The sequence below is a fragment of the Sciurus vulgaris genome, assembly GCF_902686455.1.
Source record: "Sciurus vulgaris genome assembly, chromosome: 14".
Classification (NCBI taxonomy): domain Eukaryota; kingdom Metazoa; phylum Chordata; class Mammalia; order Rodentia; family Sciuridae; genus Sciurus; species Sciurus vulgaris.
The window spans coordinates 67,123,972-67,142,478 of record NC_136475.1 but is presented as its reverse complement, the minus strand read 5'-3'; the positions used below and the strand labels follow the sequence as shown (position 1 = coordinate 67,142,478).

The 18,507-nt window shown below is 40.1% G+C and overlaps 1 protein-coding gene across 3 annotated transcripts in view; it reads right to left on the bottom strand.

Moving 5' to 3' along the window:
- SOS1 (SOS Ras/Rac guanine nucleotide exchange factor 1) overlaps positions 1-16,922 on the bottom strand; it is a 121,904-nt gene extending 104,982 nt beyond the window's left edge. For all 3 annotated transcript variants that reach the window (XM_079109853.1, XM_079109854.1, XM_079109855.1), the window contains exon 1: positions 16,654-16,922. In XM_079109853.1, coding sequence (XP_078965979.1) covers positions 16,654-16,740 — 87 coding nt within the window. In that variant the 5' untranslated portion in view covers positions 16,741-16,922. The remainder of the gene's footprint in view (positions 1-16,653) is intronic.
- Positions 16,923-18,507: the final 1,585 nt, after the last annotated feature.

The following is an 18,507-nucleotide window of genomic DNA, read 5'->3' as shown; positions in this document are numbered from 1 at the left end:
AGCCAAAAGGTAGAAAGTACCCAAATGTTAATCAACAGATGAAGTCATAAACAAAATGTGGTAAATGTACACACAACAGATTATTCAGCCTTAAAAAGGAATGAAATTCTTTTACATGCTACAACATGGATGGGTCTTGAAGACATTATGCTAATGAAAGAAGTCAGACACAAATAGACAAATATTTTACAATTCTACTTACAAGAACTATCTAGAATAGGCAAATCAAAAGAGACAGAAAGTACATTAGAGACTATCAGGGTCTGGAAGAGGGGCAAGTAAAGAGTTACTGCTAATGTATATGGTTTATATTTGGGGTGAAGAAAATGTAGTAAGGTTGTACAACATTATTTTGGGGGTTTGCTTGTTTGTGATTGAACCCAAGGGCAATTTACCACTGAGCCACATTCCCAGCACTTTTTTTCTTTTTGAGTCAAGGTCTTGCTTAGGGCCTCACTAAGTTGCTGAGGTTTGCCTTGAATTTGTGATCCTCCTGCCTCAGCCTCCTGAGCCACTGAGATTACAGGTATGCACCACTGCACCCAGCACAACATTGTGAATGTAATTAATCATACCAAATTACATATTCAAAAATGGCTAAAATGGAAAATTTAGTCATATATATTTTACCACAAAAAATTCAAATAAAGTCATTAAATCTATGTATGCATAGAAATTAGAATTCCTGTTAAAATAAAATGTAATTTTCAATAACTGCACTGTTACAAATTATTGAGTACTACATAGATAATAATTGTTTCAAGCATTATAACTAAAATTTACATTAGCTTATTACAAAATATCTATATTGATTAAAGTCGTTTTTAATACTCAATACTTGTTTTATTCTTTGATTTCCTTTTAACCCTGAACCAAGGTACTTTCTATATACTAGGATTGATCTCATTTGCAAAAGCTGCTTTAACACACTATGGGCAAATTATAGACCTTTTAAGTCACAGATGTAAGCATAAAAGCAATAACATATCTCATTTTTAATTTTATTTCCATAATGTTTGTCATACAACAAGTACTTAACTAATTTGATGAATAAAACTGAACAGGTAAAGATCATCATGAAGGTAACATTAAAGAAACTCTCAAATCATCTTAGTGTTACAGTTTGAAAATACCTATTTTAAAAATAACATGTGAATAATTCAGGGTCCAAAACTTTTTTTCTTCCATGTATATCCCCACCCCTAACTCCAAAGGGAGGTCACTGAAATTTGACTTGAGAGGAATTTCACTTATTGACCTAGGTTTGTATGCCTCTGAGGCAGCCTGGCCTGGAAAGGAAAGCTAAAGGAGTGATCTCCGTGGCTGTATGGCTGGACTACTCAGATTACTTACCGTGGGGATGCTTGAAGTACTGGTTCACTAGCTTATATCTAATAATCTGGGTATCACTTTGTTTCTTTCATCTTCTGTTAGGTTTGTGTTTCTGTTCATTACAGATTTAATTACAAAAACACAATATATGAAATGCAGAATTTGATTAGCTACTGAAGTAAATTATATAACATTAATTTTAATGAAAATTAAACATTTAACTTCTAACAATTCACCCTAAGACACTTTTTTAAACTAATATAAAAGGTTTTGGGGAACAAATTACCCACTTTAGGCAGTGGGGGGTGTGGCAGAGGACTATAATTCAATTATCCCAAATCAGGCAATTCATAGCTACAGAGATGACCCTGGCTGGCCATGAGAATGAGCCTCTCAGATCTGACTACAGGCAGCATAATTGACTAAGGGTCCCAGCTGCTGCACTCTGAAATCCATCACTGTGTTTGTGCAGTGGCCATGCTTCTAACTGACTCCACCCAGCCAATGATAGAGCAGGGCAGGCATACTAAGGCAGACCTACTCCTGAGAGATGTGGAATTCCTGTGATAAGCAACTTTCACTCAAAGACTTCCTGAGATGGGGCTGGGGTTGTGCCTCAGTGGTAGGGTGCTTACCTAGCATGTGTGAGGCACTGGGTTCAATCCTCAGCACCACATAAAAATAAATAAAATAAAGGTATTGTGTTCATCTACAACTGAAAATATAGTTTAAAAAAAAAAAAAAAAAAAAGACTTCCTGAGGCCTTGGCAAACTGTCTTTAGTACTGCACTGCAATCTAAGACACTTTTACCTACAGTTCGTTCCTTCCTCACCTCTCTCCTTCACATGGAGTCAGACTGGCATCACAGTCTGACAACTCCCCCTGACTCCTTCCCCTTCTTCCCTCACAAGCATTTCACTTAATCAGTTTCTTTCACACTTAATCTCATCTCATCACCTGCTTTTAAAAGGGCCTGGACTAATAACGAAGATACAAGCTTCCCTTGAAGCATCACTTATTTTGTAAATCTAGCCATTTTAAATGCAATGAACATGACAATTTCAATGCCTTTTGACTGACAGATCTCAACTAAGACCTAACTCATTAAGTATATGCATGCGGGGACAGATTCAGAACCATATGCAATTCAACAAATATATATAAACACCTACCATACATGAGAACTATGCTAAACATTACAGGAAATAAAAAGGTACTCCCAATCTACGGAAGGAAAGAAGCCACAGATCCAAACAATTCTTGTAAATCAGACTGTCATGATATGCTAAAACTGAGATATAAGGTACTAAGGATATGAAGAGATCCATATACTGAGGGAATGTGATTGTAGTAGAAAGGCTTTCTGGAGGGAATATTTGAAATGTACTTTGAAAAACATCATTGGAACCTTCAGGTTGTACCTGCATATAATTACCAAGGACAGTCCAACAAAGAAGTTTTCCCATGTACGTCTCACACGATAAATCCCGACCACAGTTCTCTCACATTTTCATCCCCAGTGCTGATGGTTTCTTAATTGCCCTCCCAATGTGCTCCTTTCCTCGTTTTTCTCTTTCAAGACCAACATTACTTACATCCCTAAGTAAGAAACCTGGGAATCCTCTTTGATTTGTTCACTGTCCTGCCCATTATTCACCAATCTAACTCTAAAATCTCCCTAAAATGTGTCCACTTTTCTCTATCCCCAATTTACTGCCCTAGTCAAGGCCACCATCATTCCTTCCACAAATTGCTGCAAAAATCTAACTGGCCTTCTTAGCTATAGTTCTGCTCTCCTTTAACTCATGCCCCACTGAAGAGAGAGCGATCCTTCAAAATTCACCTAATTGTCAGTATCCTGCTTAAACCCTTCAGTGGCTACCCAATGCTCAGATAAAATGCAATAATTTGGTTCACAAGATCTGGCCCTGCACTCCAAATTCCAGATACTCAGAACTCCTAAAATGCTGAGTTTCTCTAGGCCTTCCAAGCTACCACAAATCCTTGAAATTCATTTCCTGCTAATCCTTAGCTGGTTAACTCCCATTTTCATTAAAATATCACTTCCATTATGCCCAAACATAAGTGTATACAAATCTCCTGGCTTCCCACTATCACCCCAAGACTATTACTCCCCAGCCCATTCCTTTATGGTATATGATATTTTCCCATTAAGTAGTAACTTTAAAATTCTTACTTTGTGGGTCTGGGGGTATAGTTCAATGGTAAAGTATGTGCTTAGCATACATAAGTCCTGGGTTCAATCCTCAGCATCAAAGGGGTGGAGGATAAAGAAAGAAAACACACACACACACACACACACACACACACACAACTTTACTTTTTTAAAGCATCAGACCCCCCCCCCACACACACACACACACCTTCTTTCCAAATGAAATCCTATACAGATGCCCAATGCACTAAAGGGCTGAGCACCTCAACTTACAGGAGAGTTTCAAAACCCTCTTCACTCAGCTCTCTCATGAGGCACTTCCTTCTTTAATATCTAAGACTTAGAATTTGAAAACTATTGTGTTATACTATACTGCCTATTCAAAGAAGGCAATACAATATAGTGGATAGAGCTGTCCTAGAAATTTAGACAGATGTAGGTTCAAATCCTGATTCTACTCCTTATTGTTAGATCTTGAGCAATTTGCCTTCTCAAGATCCATTTCCTCATCTGTAAAACCAGGATATTATCAGCTTGAAAAGTAAGTCAATGGATGGGTCAGTAAGAAGTATGCAAACAATGGAACCTAGGCACATAAGCAAAAACTCAATAAAATACTATCTGCCATGTTTTATTATCCCAGTAATGTAAGGTTGTTTTAACATTAACTATAAATCAACAGTAATCAACAAGAGATCAAGGGAATGGAATGGAAATCCTGGAAGTAAACTAAAAGTATGTAAACATAAATATAGATATGTCTATACATATGTACATGAAATAACTTCATTTTCATAAAACACTAAAATAATTCAATTGGGGAAAGAAGGTCTGTCTCTTCAACAAATAGTTTTGATAATTATCAACATGAAATAAAAGTGAATCTCAATTCCTACCTTATATCATACGCAATAATTAACTAGAAATGGACTACAGATTATGTAAAGGGTAAAATAATACAGTTTTAGAATACAACATTAGAATATCTTCATTATTTGGTAGAGGCAAAACCTCTTAGAGGGTAACAACCTTAGAAAACCTGACAAATTTGACTCCATCAATATTAAAAACTCTACTTGTCAAAAAGCACTATTACGAAAATAGGTGGGGCTGGGAAGATAGCTCAGTCGGTAGAGTGCTTGCCTTGTAAGCACAAGGCCCTGGGTACGATCCCCAGCACCCCCCCCCCCAAAAAAAAAAAAAAAGAAAATAGGCAAACAACAGACTAGAGGAAAATATTCATAAAATATGTATCTGACAAAGGACAGTTACCCAGAACTCTTAAAATTCAAGGTTAAAAATATAATTCAATTTTTTTAACTGACAAAAGATCTGAGCAGACACCACTCAAAGGTGAGTGGTCACCAAGAACATGAAAAAGTGCTCAATGCCATTAATTATCAGGTTAACACCAAGTCATATTGGGACATCCACTACATATCCACCAAATTTACAAAATTAAAGGCTGGTAACACCACATATTGCCAAGGATGTGGAGTAACTAGAATTCTCATACACTGTTGATGGGAATAAAAATGGTACAGCTTCTTTGGGAAAAGTTCTAGCAATTTCTTATAAACTAGACAGCCTATAAGCCACTTCCTTAGTATTTACACAAGAGAAATGAAAGTACAGGTTTACAAAAGGACTTGTATAAGAACATTATGGTAGCTTTATTCATAATAGCTCAAACTTAAAACATGTATTCCAGGTATCCACTAGATAAACAAACAAGGATATTCATATTATGAAAAAAGGGACTGAATTCTCAAAAACACAACCTCAAAAGCCTAACCAAAAATATATACTACTATTTCGTTTATGTGATGTTCTAAAAAATAATAATAAATGTGGGATGATAAAAGATCAGAGCAGGCCTGGGGAGATAGCTCAGTTGGTAGAGTGCTTGCATTGTGCGCACAAGGCCCTGGGTTCGATCCCTAGCACCACAAAAAAGCAAACAAACAAAAAAAAGATCAGAGCAGTGATCTCCTCCGGGAGATGGGGCAGGGACTGACTAAGAAGGCACGTGAAGGAAATTTCAGGAGTAGTAGTGATGTTCTGTATCTTAGAGACTTAGATTGTATACATCTGTCAAAACTCATTAAATAATACAGTTAACATTTGTGTATTCCACTGCTCATATGTTTTTCCTAAAAAACAAAGAGAACTTTAAAACAAAATAGTGAACTCTGTTTAATGATATGCATGCTGAAGTGTTTAGGAGTAAAGTATACTAATGTCTGCAACTTCATTACAAAATACATTAAAGCACAAGATGGAATATGGATGGAGGGAGGGAATGGGTAGGCATGTGATAAAACTAATATACCAAAATTGTTAATTATAGGATCTAGATAATGAAATACATAGGCATTTACTATAACATCTACCAATTTTTCTCTGTTTCTAAAATTTTTCGTAATAGAATGTTAGGATAAAAATTTGGTCACAGGCTTGGAGGTTTAGCTCAGTGGTAAGAGCCAGTACTCAGCATGCATGGGGTCCCTCAATACACAGACAGACAAACACAGACACATACACACTCAAAGACAAAAATATTATAAGATGAAGTGCAAAGTTCTTTTCTTATTCCATCTACAGCTATATTAGTACATTAGAGAGTATGAGGATTACTTGCCACTTATAGTATCACACTTATTGCCATTATTTCTGAACCTCTCTGCCAATTCTGTATTAGTCTTCCCTCCACTATGATATATACCATAATCCTTATAGACTTCATCATCATCCTATGATTGAATAAACCAACTCCAGAGCTCCTAATTGTTTTATCTCCCTTATCTTTGGGAATCTTAAGTCTAGAATATAACGAATGTCACCATCTCTAAGCATAATCCCCTATCTACTTCCATTACCCCTCTTCAAACTCATTTAGATTTTATTTACTTATTTATTTATTATCAGGGAATGAACCCAGGGGTGCCTAACCACATAGCTAGTCCCCCCCCCCCTTTTTTAAAGTTGCTTAGGGTCTTGCTAAGTGGCTGAGGCTGGCTTTGAACTTGCAATCCTCTTGCCTCAGTCTCCTGAGTCACTGGGATCACAGGCCTGCACCACCATACAGGCCCATGACCCTTTTTATAGTCTTACTTCCTATCACCTGAAATATCCCTACTTAGTCTCTACTGCAGCTACCTACAACCAATGATCTTCTCTACCCATTCATCTGAACTGCTGGAGGAAAATCTCACAACTGCCAGACCATTGCTACTCCAAATCTATGGTCTCCAAACTGAGCACTGCTCAGCAATTCCTTTCTAGGTGAGCGCTCTCCAAGTGGAGCCATCTCTCCAGCTTAGCAATTCCTTTCTAAATCACTGGTTGGCTCCATCTCCACAGTTCACAGCAGTAGATTGAAAATTTCATCATTCTTCTTAAACTCCTCACTGATTTCCCTTCCTTACTCTACATAAATAATCTTGCCTTTTACTCTAGTATGAAAACAAAGGCTACCAAGCACAAACTCTCTGCTTCCCAACATACAAACCCATTTTTACCTCTTTTGCTCCCATCTCAGAGGAAAGAAAGTCACCACCTTGCCAGAGGTAGCATACCACAGCGTTTAAAATGCAGATTCAAGGGCATGGCAGTGCATGCCTGTAACCCCAGTGGCCCAGAAGGCTGAGGCAAGAGGATTACAAATTTAAGGCCAGACTCAGCAATTTAGCAAAACCCTAAGAACTTAGCAAGACCCTGTCTTAAAAAAAAAAAAAAGTATATATATGTATACATACATGTGTGTATATATATGTATATATATATGTGTGTACATGTGTGTGTGTGTGTGTATGAATTTTTTTTTAAGAGCTGGGGTTGTAGCCCAGCAGTAAACCACATCTGGGTTCAATCTCAAGTACCAAACCAAAAAAAAAAAAAGGAAAGAAAAAATTGGAATGCAAACTCTGAACACTGAAAATTAAAGAAGCCACTAAATGAAAGACTTCCCATGTACATCAATCAGCAGAATATTGTTAAAATGGCCATATTATAGAAAAAGATCTACAGATACAGTGCATCAAAATACCACTGATATTCTTCCCAGAACTATAAAAACCCTAAAATTTATATGAAAGTACAAAAGAACACCTATAATCCCAGGGTCTTGGGAGGCTGAGGCAGGAGGATCACAAGTTTGAGGCCAGTTTCAGCAACTTAGCGCAGCCCTAAGTAACTTAGTGAGATCCTGTCTCAAAATAAAACATAAAAAGGGCTGGGCATGTGGCTCAGTGTTAAGCATCCCTGGGCTTAATCCCCCCAGGACCTAAAAAAAAAAAGAAAAGAAAAAAAAAAGAAAGAAAGAAAAAAAATGGTGCTAGGAAAATTGGATATTCATATATAGAAGATTGATACTAGATGACTCTCTCACACCCTGTACAAAAATTAATTCAAAATGGACCAAAGAGCTGGGGATATAGTTCAGTGGGTAGAGTGCTTGCCCTGCATGCACACAGGCCTTTGGTTCAAACCTCAGCACCACCAACAACAACAACAAAAGGACCAAAGACCTAAGTATAAGACCTGAAACTTGTTAACTGCTGGAAGAAAATGGGAGAAACACTTGAGATAAAGGTACAGGTAATGACTTCCTGAATAGGACTCCAATAGCTCAGGAGATAATAGCAAGAACTGACAAATGGGATTACATCAAATTAAAAAGCTTCTGCACAGCCAAGGAAACAATTAACAGTGAAAACACAACCTACAGAATGGGATAAAATCCTTGCAAGCAAATCTTCTGACAGAGGATTAATATCCAGAATATAAAAAGAACTCAAAAACTTAACCCCCAAAATAACCTGATTAATAAATGGGCAAATCAATAAATGAACCAAACAACTTCTCAAAAGAAGTTACAAATGGCCATTAATTACACGAAAAAATGCTCAACATCTTCAGACATCTGACAAATGCAAATCAAAAGTACACTGAGGAGGCTAAGGTTGTGGCTCAGTGGTAGAGCGCTTGCCTGGCACATGTGAGGCACTGGATTGGATCCTCAGCACCACATAAAAACAGATAAATAAAATAAAAGCAAAAAAATAAAATAAAATAAAATAAAGGCATTATGTCCATCTACAACTGAAAAAAAAAAAAAAAAAAAAAAAAAAGGACACTGAGGTCAGGGTCAGTGGCACACTCCTGTATTCAGCAGCTCAGGAGGCTGAGGCAGGAGGATTGTGAATTCAAAACCAGCCTCAGCAACTTAGCAAGGACTTAAGCAACTCAGCAAGACCCTGTCTCTAAAATACAAAAAAGAGCTGGGGATATGGTTCAGTGGTTAAGTGCCCCAGGTTTCAACCCCTGATACCCAAAATAAAACAAACAAACAAAAAACAATAAACCACTGAGAGTCCATCTGATTCCCAATCAGAATGGCTATCATTAAGAAAACAAAAATCAGGGGGCTAGAGTTGTAGATTGGTGGTAGAACACTTGCCGAGCACTTGCCTAACATGTGGAGGCACTGGGTTCAATACTCAACACCACATAAAAATAAATAAAGGTATTGTGTTCATCTACAACTTTAAAAAATATATTTTAAAAAAATACTCTGCAGTAAGGTGCAGACTGGAAAGGGAGGTTCTGATTAAAAAAAAAAAAAAAAAAGAATACAAAAATCAATAAATTCTGGTGAGGATGGGGGTTGGTGGGAATGTACAGCCACTACGGAAGTTCCTCAAAAAACTAAAAACAACCATGCGATCCAGTTATACCACTCCTGAACATATACCTGAAGGAATTATAGTCAGCAGAAGCCAGGCACAGTGGCACATGCCTATAATCCCAGTGATTCAGAAGGCTGAGACAGAAGGATCACAAATTCAAGGCTAGCCTCAACAACTTAGTGAGACCCTCAGCACTGGAGTGAGACCCTGTCTCAAAATAAAAAGTAAAAAAAGGGCTGGGGATGTAGCTCAGTGGTAAAGTGCCCCTGGGTTAGATGGAAGAAAGAAAGACAGCATAATATAGAAATACCCACATTTATTGAAGCAAAATTCACAAAGTCAAGTTTTAGAATCAGCCTTTGGACCCATCAATGGATGAATGGCTAAAGAACATGGGGCACATATACACTAGAGTATTATTTATCCTTAAAGAACATTCGCAGAAAAATGAAACTGGAGATCATCCTGTTAAGCAAAATAAGCCAGACTCAGAAAAACAAGTATTGCATTTTTTTTCCTCATACATGGAATCTAGAGGGTTAAAAGGGGAGGAGGGCAACATGAAAGTAAAGGAAGACCATTACAGAAGAGGAAGTAGGGGAGAATTAGGAGAGGAAAGGGGGATGAAATGATGGAAGTATGCTAAATGCATATAGGAATATGCTATAATGAAACCCATTATTCTGTATAATTAATGTGCACTATTAAAAAGGCATAAAATTATTTTGCAAATGATCTTTATTACTGCATATTGCTTTTCCTAATTCATTTTAGAAAAAAAAATTGTGAATTGTATAAAAAGCATAACATTTTAGAGTTACATTATGTTCCTGGACTTATTTGAATGAAAATTGGAAATTTATAATACACAAATTGTTTGTCTTGAAATACAAGGATTTTTCCATTAAAAAAAAAAGAAAAAGAAAGAAGAAAAAGAAAGAGAAAGAAAGAAAGAAAGAAAGAAAGAAAGAAAGAAAGAAAGAAAGAAAGAAAGAAAGAGAGAGAGAGAGAGAAAGGAGAGGAGGGGAGGGGAGGGGAGGGGAGGGGAGGGGAGGGGAGGGGAGGGGAGGGGAGGGGAGAGGAGAGGAGAGGAGAGGAGAGGAGAGGAGAGGAGAGGAGAGGAGAGGAGAGGAGAGAGGAGAATCTGTAACCAAATTACTTGGGCAAATCAGCTTTTCCAAATCTGTCTTCTTCACTGTGCAATGGAAGCAATAATAGTATCTATGAGAATCAAATGGGAGCACATGTGAAGTGTTTAAGATAGTACCTGACAAACAGTCCAGGGCAAATTCTTTTGCTTGTGTTGCTATACTCTCTCCTTGTTCAGCTCCTTCCCCAAAGACACTTAACAAGTTCATCACCTTCCAGTAAGAAGCAAAAAAGTCTTCCCAACCTTGAATTTGATCTCCTTCTTGCCTAAGCAGTATCTCATTTCTCTTCACTTAAAATCAGGAGGTAGGGGGAGGTCATCTGCATTCTTTTTTCACACATGTTCATCTACTCTCAAATAAAACTGGTCTGATACAAATTACCAATGATCCCTTAGCTATCAAGTCTAACACTTTCTAGACACTTTATTTTTCTGTAGCCTAACGTGGTAAACTCTTGTCCTGAAGCTCCCTCCTCTCCAGCTTCTCAGACTCTAGGTCTCATTCCTTTCACCTGACTCTCCTTCCCCTCAGTCCTCTCCCTACATACTATTTTCCACTCCCCTCCCCCAATTTGATGACAACCTTATTTCAGTGTTACTCTATTTTTTTTCAGTGGATGGTTCCACCTACTTTTTAATAAACACCTTCACTGAGCTACAACTGACATATAATAAACTGTACATATCTAAAACTGGTCAATATGAAAAACTCTAGCATAGCAGCTCAGAAGGTTGATGCAGGAGGATTGCCAAGTTCAAGGCCAGTCTCAGCAATGTAGCAAGGCTCTAAAAAACTTAGTGAGAACCTGGCTCAAAATAAAAAATGAAAAAGGGCTAGGAATGGATGTAGCTTAGTGGTAAAGCATCTCTGAGTTAAATCCTCAGCACACACAAAAAAAGCAGGGGTACAGGGGCATGGGGGGGGGGGTCTAGCATATGTATATATTCCCTGAAATCATCAACACACTCCAGATGAGTGAACATAAAATTCTCTCTTTAAAACAACCAATAATTTACATTAGTTTGCATAGTCTATAATTTCATGTAAATAGAATTATACAGTATATATGCATTTGGTTTGGCTTCTTTCAACTAAATTTAAGATTCAGCCATCTCCAAAATTTATAAAGAACTTAAACTTTACACCAAAAATACGAAGAACCCAATCAATAAATGAGCTAAGGAACTGGGTAGATACTTTATAGAAGACATACAGGCAATTAACAAATATATGAAAAAGTGTTCAATGTCTCTAGTAATTAGAGAAATGCAAATTAAAACCACCCTAAGATTTCATCTCACTCCAATCAGAATGACTATTATCAAGAACACAAGCAATAATAGGTGTTGGCATGGATATGGGGAAAAGGCACACTTGTACATTGCTAGTAGAGTTGCAAATTGGTGCAGCCACTCTAGAATGCAGTATGGAGATTCCTTAGAAAACCTGGAATAGACCCACCTTTTGACCCAGTTATCCCACTCCTCAGTTTATACCCAAAGGACCTAAAATCAGCATACTACAGTAATGCAGTCACATCAATGTTTATACAAGCTCAATTCACAATAGCTAGATTGTGGAACCAACCTAGATGCCCTTCAACAGATGAATGGATAAAGAAACTGTGGTATATGTACACGATGGAATATTATGCAGTCATAAAGAATAAAATTATGGTATTTGCAGGTAAATGGATGGAACTGGAGAATATCATGCTAAGTGAAATAAGTCAATCCCAAAAAACCAAAGGCCAAATGTTTTCTCTGATAAGTGGATGATACATAATGGTGTTGGGGGGGGGGGGGGTGTAAGAGAAGAATGGAGGCACTTTGGATTATGTAGAGGGAAATGAGAGGGGGGAGTGGGTGGGGATACGAAAGATGGTGGAATGAGACAGACATCATTACCCTATGTACATGTATGATTACATGAATGGTGTGAATCTACGTTGTGTACAACCATAGAAACGAAAAGTTGTACCCCATTTGTGTACAATGAATCAAAATGCAGTCTGTAAAAATAAATAAAGAAAAATTTTTTTTAAAAAAATCCAGTCATGTTGTCATGTGTATTGGTAGTTTTTTCTTTTGTTTTCATTTATAATGCTGGGATTGAACCCAGGACCTTGAACATGTTGGGCAAGTGCTCTACCACTGAGCTACCCCCAGCCATACTTCATTCCTTCTTATTCCATTTTATGGCTATATCATAATTTGTTTATTCATTCTTGTTGATGGACACTTGATTTATTTCTAGTTTCTGGCCAAACATAACTGCCATGAAACATGCATGCATAAATCTTCATGTAAACACAGATTTTATCTATAGTCTTATCCCCCTTGCCCCTAATATTGAGGACTGAACCCAGGAGTCCTCTTCCACTGAGTTATATCCTCAGCCCTATATATTTTGAGACAGGGTCTTCCTAAGTTGCCCAAGATGACGTTCATCTTGCCAATCCCTTGCCTCAGCTTCCAAGTCCCTGGGATTACAGGTGTGCACCACTGAATCTGACTATACTTACAGCTTTAAAGTTTCAAATCTGCTTCATCAGATATCAACAGCCAATTACCAGTTGGAAAAGTACAGCTGGATAACCCAAAGGGACTTTTAAATCAACATGTCCAAAAATCATCTTATTAAGCCACCCTCTCCAGCCCAAAGTCCTCTACAATTCTCTATCCTGATTAAAGGCACGCAAACCAAAAACTCTTCCTGCTTCCTTAACTTCCCCCATCATTAGATCCTATCAATACTGCCTTTTAAAAACATCTCTCAAACAGAATCCATCACATTTCCATCCTAGTTCAAACGTACTCTTAATTCAAATGTATATCATCTCTTAGTTTCACTATCAAACTAACTTTCTAACTTTTCTCCTTGATTCAGGTCTCATTCTTCTCCAGGCCATTTTCTATTTTGTGGCAAAAGTGAATTTTCTAAAATTCAATTCTGGTATTACTTTCCTATTAACTTCTCAGTAGCCAGGTGTGCCACCAGTCCTGCCTGTAATTCCAGCAACTGTGAAGGCAGAGGCAGGAGGATCACAAGTTTGAGGATAGCCTGGGCAATTTAGAATGACCCTGTCTCCAAATAAAAAAATAAAAATAAAAAGGGCTGGGGATGGAGCTCAGTGGAAAGCATCGCTAGGTTCAATTCCCAGTACAAAAAGGAAATAAGTCCCACCCTGAAACAAACAACAATCCTCCTGTGGCTTCTCTCCTAACTCCAACTTAACAAAAAAGTGTACAACCAGTTCTCTCTCCAGACTCACCTCTTACCACTTTCCATCATGTTCTAACTTAGTCTTTCCGATTATGTTGTTTACCTCTGTATCCTTAGTGCCAAAAGCAATACATGGTCTGAGGTAGGCATGATATATTTGTGGGATAAGGTAGGACTTAAGTTGATAGATGGAAAGAGATATAGTGGAACATTCTGAACATATTCAGGCAGCACTACCTGGCTAAACCATAAGGAACAGGAAAGATTATGGAAGGGAATCCAGTCGGAAGATCAGAATAAAGCCAAATCACCATCATTTCCATGCTAAAAACTGCACTTTATCCTACATTAAACTCAAAAGACATTAAGGGTTCTGAATAATAGTGTGAATATTCAGAACGATCCTACAATTTCTGAATTTTGGAAAATAAAGGGCAAGTGGGGAGGCAATGAACTAAATTAAGAGGCTATCACATTAGGAAAGGAGGTTCAATTAGAGTAATTAGAGGAAGGAATAGAACAATATCAAAGGGGAAAAAACATACAACCTTAGTCTGTGTGGTCAGTAATGCACAGAGAAAAATCAGAGTATAGAACCAAATAAAATACTAAAGCTATTAATCAAAAAGAAATTTAAAAACTGGCAGATGGAGGAGAGGAAGGTGATAGTTTTAGTGGGTATTCCCTTACTCGTTTATTAAAATTGAATGCCTAACAGATGTCAGACAGTGTATGTAAGGGGAATAAAATGGGGGTAAGATATCATCCCTGTTCTCCAAAAGCATCGATCGAGTTGGTGGAAGAGGAACACAGTAAACACCTAAAAATCACTGCTAAGAGTTAGGATAGGGGGCTAAAAGAAAACAAAGGAGTAATATCCAATTCAGCACTGGAGACTTAGGAACACTATAGGGTTGAGTCCCAAAGGATGACAAAAGTCCAGTCCAGCAAATTAGGGCATCCCAGGTGAACGGAATAGCCAACCCAGAGACTTGAGGTGAGAGAACACAGTGGGGCACAGTGGTCTAGTAAGTCAGAAGAAGAGTTCAAGATATGGACTTATTCACATGAAATGTCCAGCAGGTAGGTGAAAATGCAGGTTTTGAGCTACCAAGAGCATATCTGGCCAAGAAATATATTTTTAACTTTGTCTTTGGTGTCTCAGAATTATTGTTTGGTGGATATTTAAATTACTGAAAGAACCTTACGTATCAGGTAGATTGTGTACATTTCCATTCCTCCCATTAATTCTTCAAGGGTATTCTGTTTAAAGTCAAAACTTGGGTTATGTAAATAAGCAAACAGCAAACACCACCAGTAGGAATGTGGAAAACTGGACATGCATGCCCTGTCTAAAGAGGGAAAACATTTACTCAACTCCAGCCGTGTACTGCCTTGCTTGAATGAGGACTTTAAGTGGAGAGATTTTCCTATTCTTCAAAAAAACTGAAAATTGAGGTTTTATGTAATATTTCTCATTTTTAAGTATTGGCAAATAATTACATTTAAAAATAAAACAACACTGTGCCAGTCAAATAAAATGTGTCTGTGGATAGATTTAACAAGGGCCACCCATGTGGCAATTAGAGCAGGTCTGCTTAACCCCTACAGTGCTCTTTCTCTACTACAAAGATCCTCTGTGATATCTTGGTGATTCCCTCAGGAAAGGAGCTGCTCACTTCCAACAAAATGGCCCCAAACTGGTAATGCCTTATGAGGTTTGTTTTGTTTTAAACACATCTTGAAAAAACTTTCATTGTCTCCTTGCCCTGTCAGGATACCAGCTTCCAGTGTCACTGAGACATACTTGTCCCCTTCTATTACAAGCTAATAAGTCAAGTTTTCAGGTAAAGCAAAATAAATAGAATGAAACCTGATGAAATTCCTTATGAATCAAAAATGGAAGGCATATGACATCTCTTTGATTTTCTTAGAAATTATCACAGATATGTTTGCAACTAGTGAAACACTTGAGAGGGAAAGTCAACAACCTAAATCTGAAGTAGAGCAAATTCTACTAACAAACCATACAGTTTCCATTGTAATACACCAAGAGGGAGAGGGGGAGAGCAGGCCAAAAGCAAAGTAAAAGTTGCTAGCCTTGGAAAAATATCATACCTTTTAAGATATTCATGGCAAAGTATAAATGTTTAGCAAAGGTACACCATTATCTCAGTTCTCAGGAGCAAAATTATACTTTTAACTAGAGAGCATGACCATTCTTTGAGCAACAAGAAAACAAGAAACAATATTAAAACAATGTCTATTGAAAAGGTAAATGAAGAAAAGGAAACAAAAATAATCTTTTTAAATTCATTCAAACACACCGGTTTCAGATGATTTAATACTGTATTTACTAAGTCACAATGTTGCTTTAGAAGTTTTTACAATGTAGCAACACTTGCAATGTAACTTTAGTTAACAAAGTGGCAAGCTGAAAGTAACATACATGGGTTAAAAATTCTTAACAAACCAAATGACTGTACCAAGATTCTCAAACCACCCACCCCCAAGCAAAATCTGACAATAATGGTAAGGGCACCGGCCCCTGTTAATGGGGGAGAGGGGGTGTTAGGATAATGGAGAGCTATTACTGAGGATGAGATGAGCAAAGAAAAGCAAAGCAGGCCTCATTCTCCTTGGCAGGCAAGCTCGCAATTACTTAGAGCAAGCATTATGGCCAGAGCATTCTCGAGCCAGTAAAACGAGTACTGGACACCTAAAACCGGAGGCTGACAGCAGCTCTGCCCTAAGACCCAGAAGGCGGAAAAGTGTCCTGCCTTGACCTCCACTGAAAACTGAGGCTCCTCCAACTGTTGTCTGAATCAAGGGGGCATCGGTGGTTGGCTTTTTCGGACAAACTCCCTGGCTTCCTGCGGCCTTCCCACTCATCGGGTGAATGTCAACACCGAGAGCCAGCCTAGTATGGGGGAACCTCAATGTGCGCGGTCCTTTCAGGAGAGGCGATGAGACAGGGAAGAAAGACTGCCCTGTGCGCCCCGCCTCCCCAGCCCTCGCCCAGCCCGGCGCCCGCGCTGGGGGCTGCAGCCGCGAAGCAGGGTTCCGCGCGCTCCTCACCTTTTTCAGCGCAGGCACCAGCAGCCCCCGCCACTTGGGCGCGTTCTCCTCGCTGAAAAACTCGTAGGGCAGCTGCTGCGCCTGCATGGTGCCCCCGGGGTGCCTCTGGGCGGGGAGAGGGGCGGCAGCGGCGGCGGCCGGGCCGGGGAGCCGCGAGAGGGCGAGCTCGCAGCGCGGAATAGGGCCGGGGCTCCTCCGGACCGCCCGGCCCCCTCCCGGCGCCGCGCGGCCGGGCTAGCCCTGGCGAGGCGGCTGGGGGGCGAGGCCCGCACCCGGCCACCCACCCGACACCAGCACCAGCCGCGGAGAGAGGACGCAGCCCGCCGGCGGCGGCGGCATCCCGCACCACCGCCCCGGGGCCAGGCCCCCCGCCCCTCCCCGGCCCGCCGGCGCCGCCGGGGGCTGCCCTCCGCCGCGGCCGCCGCCCGCCTGCCGGCGCCGCGCTCCGGGGCCCGGCCTGGCCCGCCGAGGAGCGGGCGGCTGGGGGAGGGCGTGTGGAGGGGCGCTCCGACCGCGACGCCCGCTCTGCCCTGCAGACTCCCGAACGCCAGACCCTCCCGGCGAGCGGGGCAGAGGCCGGGGTCTAGCGGGAGAGGGAAGGGCCCGAGGTCGTCGTCGGGGAATCTGGCTGCCCCGAGCCGCCGCCGCGGCCGCCGCCGACGCCGGTGTAGCACTGGAGCTTCCTACTAGAGAACTGAACCTGCTCACCACTGAGCATGCGCCGCCGGGCTGGGCCGGTTCGCTCCGGGTTTTCCGGCTCCTGGTGGAGGAGGAGGGACGCGCGAGAAAGGGAGGGCGCCCGGCTGGGCAGTGGTGGTGCTCCCGGGGCTGCAGGGGAGGGGCGAAAGGATCCTTGAAGGCGAAGCCCTGCAGAGCGGGGCCCGCGGGGGTGGGGTTGTGCGAGCTAAGGCAAAACGTCCCCCATTGTATGCTCGGGCCGCCTCCAACTGGAACCCCACCCCACTTTTGAAGACGCTGGGCCTGCCTTTCGTTTCGGGGAGGGCTGTGTGTGTGCGTGTGTGTACTTTGTTCCTGAACATGAAGATAAGGACTCCCCAGAATGTGCAATGTATAGTAAACACTGCACAAAAGATAGGCTCCCTCTCACGAAATCTACTGCTCAAAATTTATTGGGTAGTATAAGTGATTGTAGTGTTTCCATATCCTCAAGAATAAAATGTCGTACGTGTAGTATTGATTTTGTGTTTACATTCGATCTGTTCAAACCCACTTCAAATGTGAACTCCAATAAGCACTTACTTTCAATGATAGTTGAGACTTCTTTTGCAGTTCCAGATCCCAGGTCATTTTACTTATGCCCCCCTCAGGATATTTATTTATTTATTTATTTATCCTTTTGGCTCTTTCCATTAGATGATAAACTTCTGGGAGGCAGATCTTTCCACCAAAGACTCTATCCAGAATAGGCACTTAATGTTTGTGAAATGCTAAAGAAAGACCATGTATAAACTGTCCCTCCATCCCAGGGATGCAGATGTTTGTTAATAATAGTGGCACTATGTGGCACAGTGAAGCACTTTAAATACCTCACAGTTTATCATTAAACGCTTTCTGAATATCGTCTTATTAAATCTTCATAATAACTATTGTTGGCACTAAACAGATGAGAACTAGTCCAAGTTAAAGTTGACACTGTGTCCTGCAATTCTGGAGAAGAATAACAAGGATCGCATAGATGAGAAATGATTAAGCCATAGTTAATATTCTTTACTGTGAGAATCTGTATAAAGTCAGATTCTTTCATTTTAAAATGTGCACACATAATTTACATTTTAAAATTCCCCACACTTTCAAAGTTTTCTAAGTATCTTGAAATCCATCCATAAACCTCTG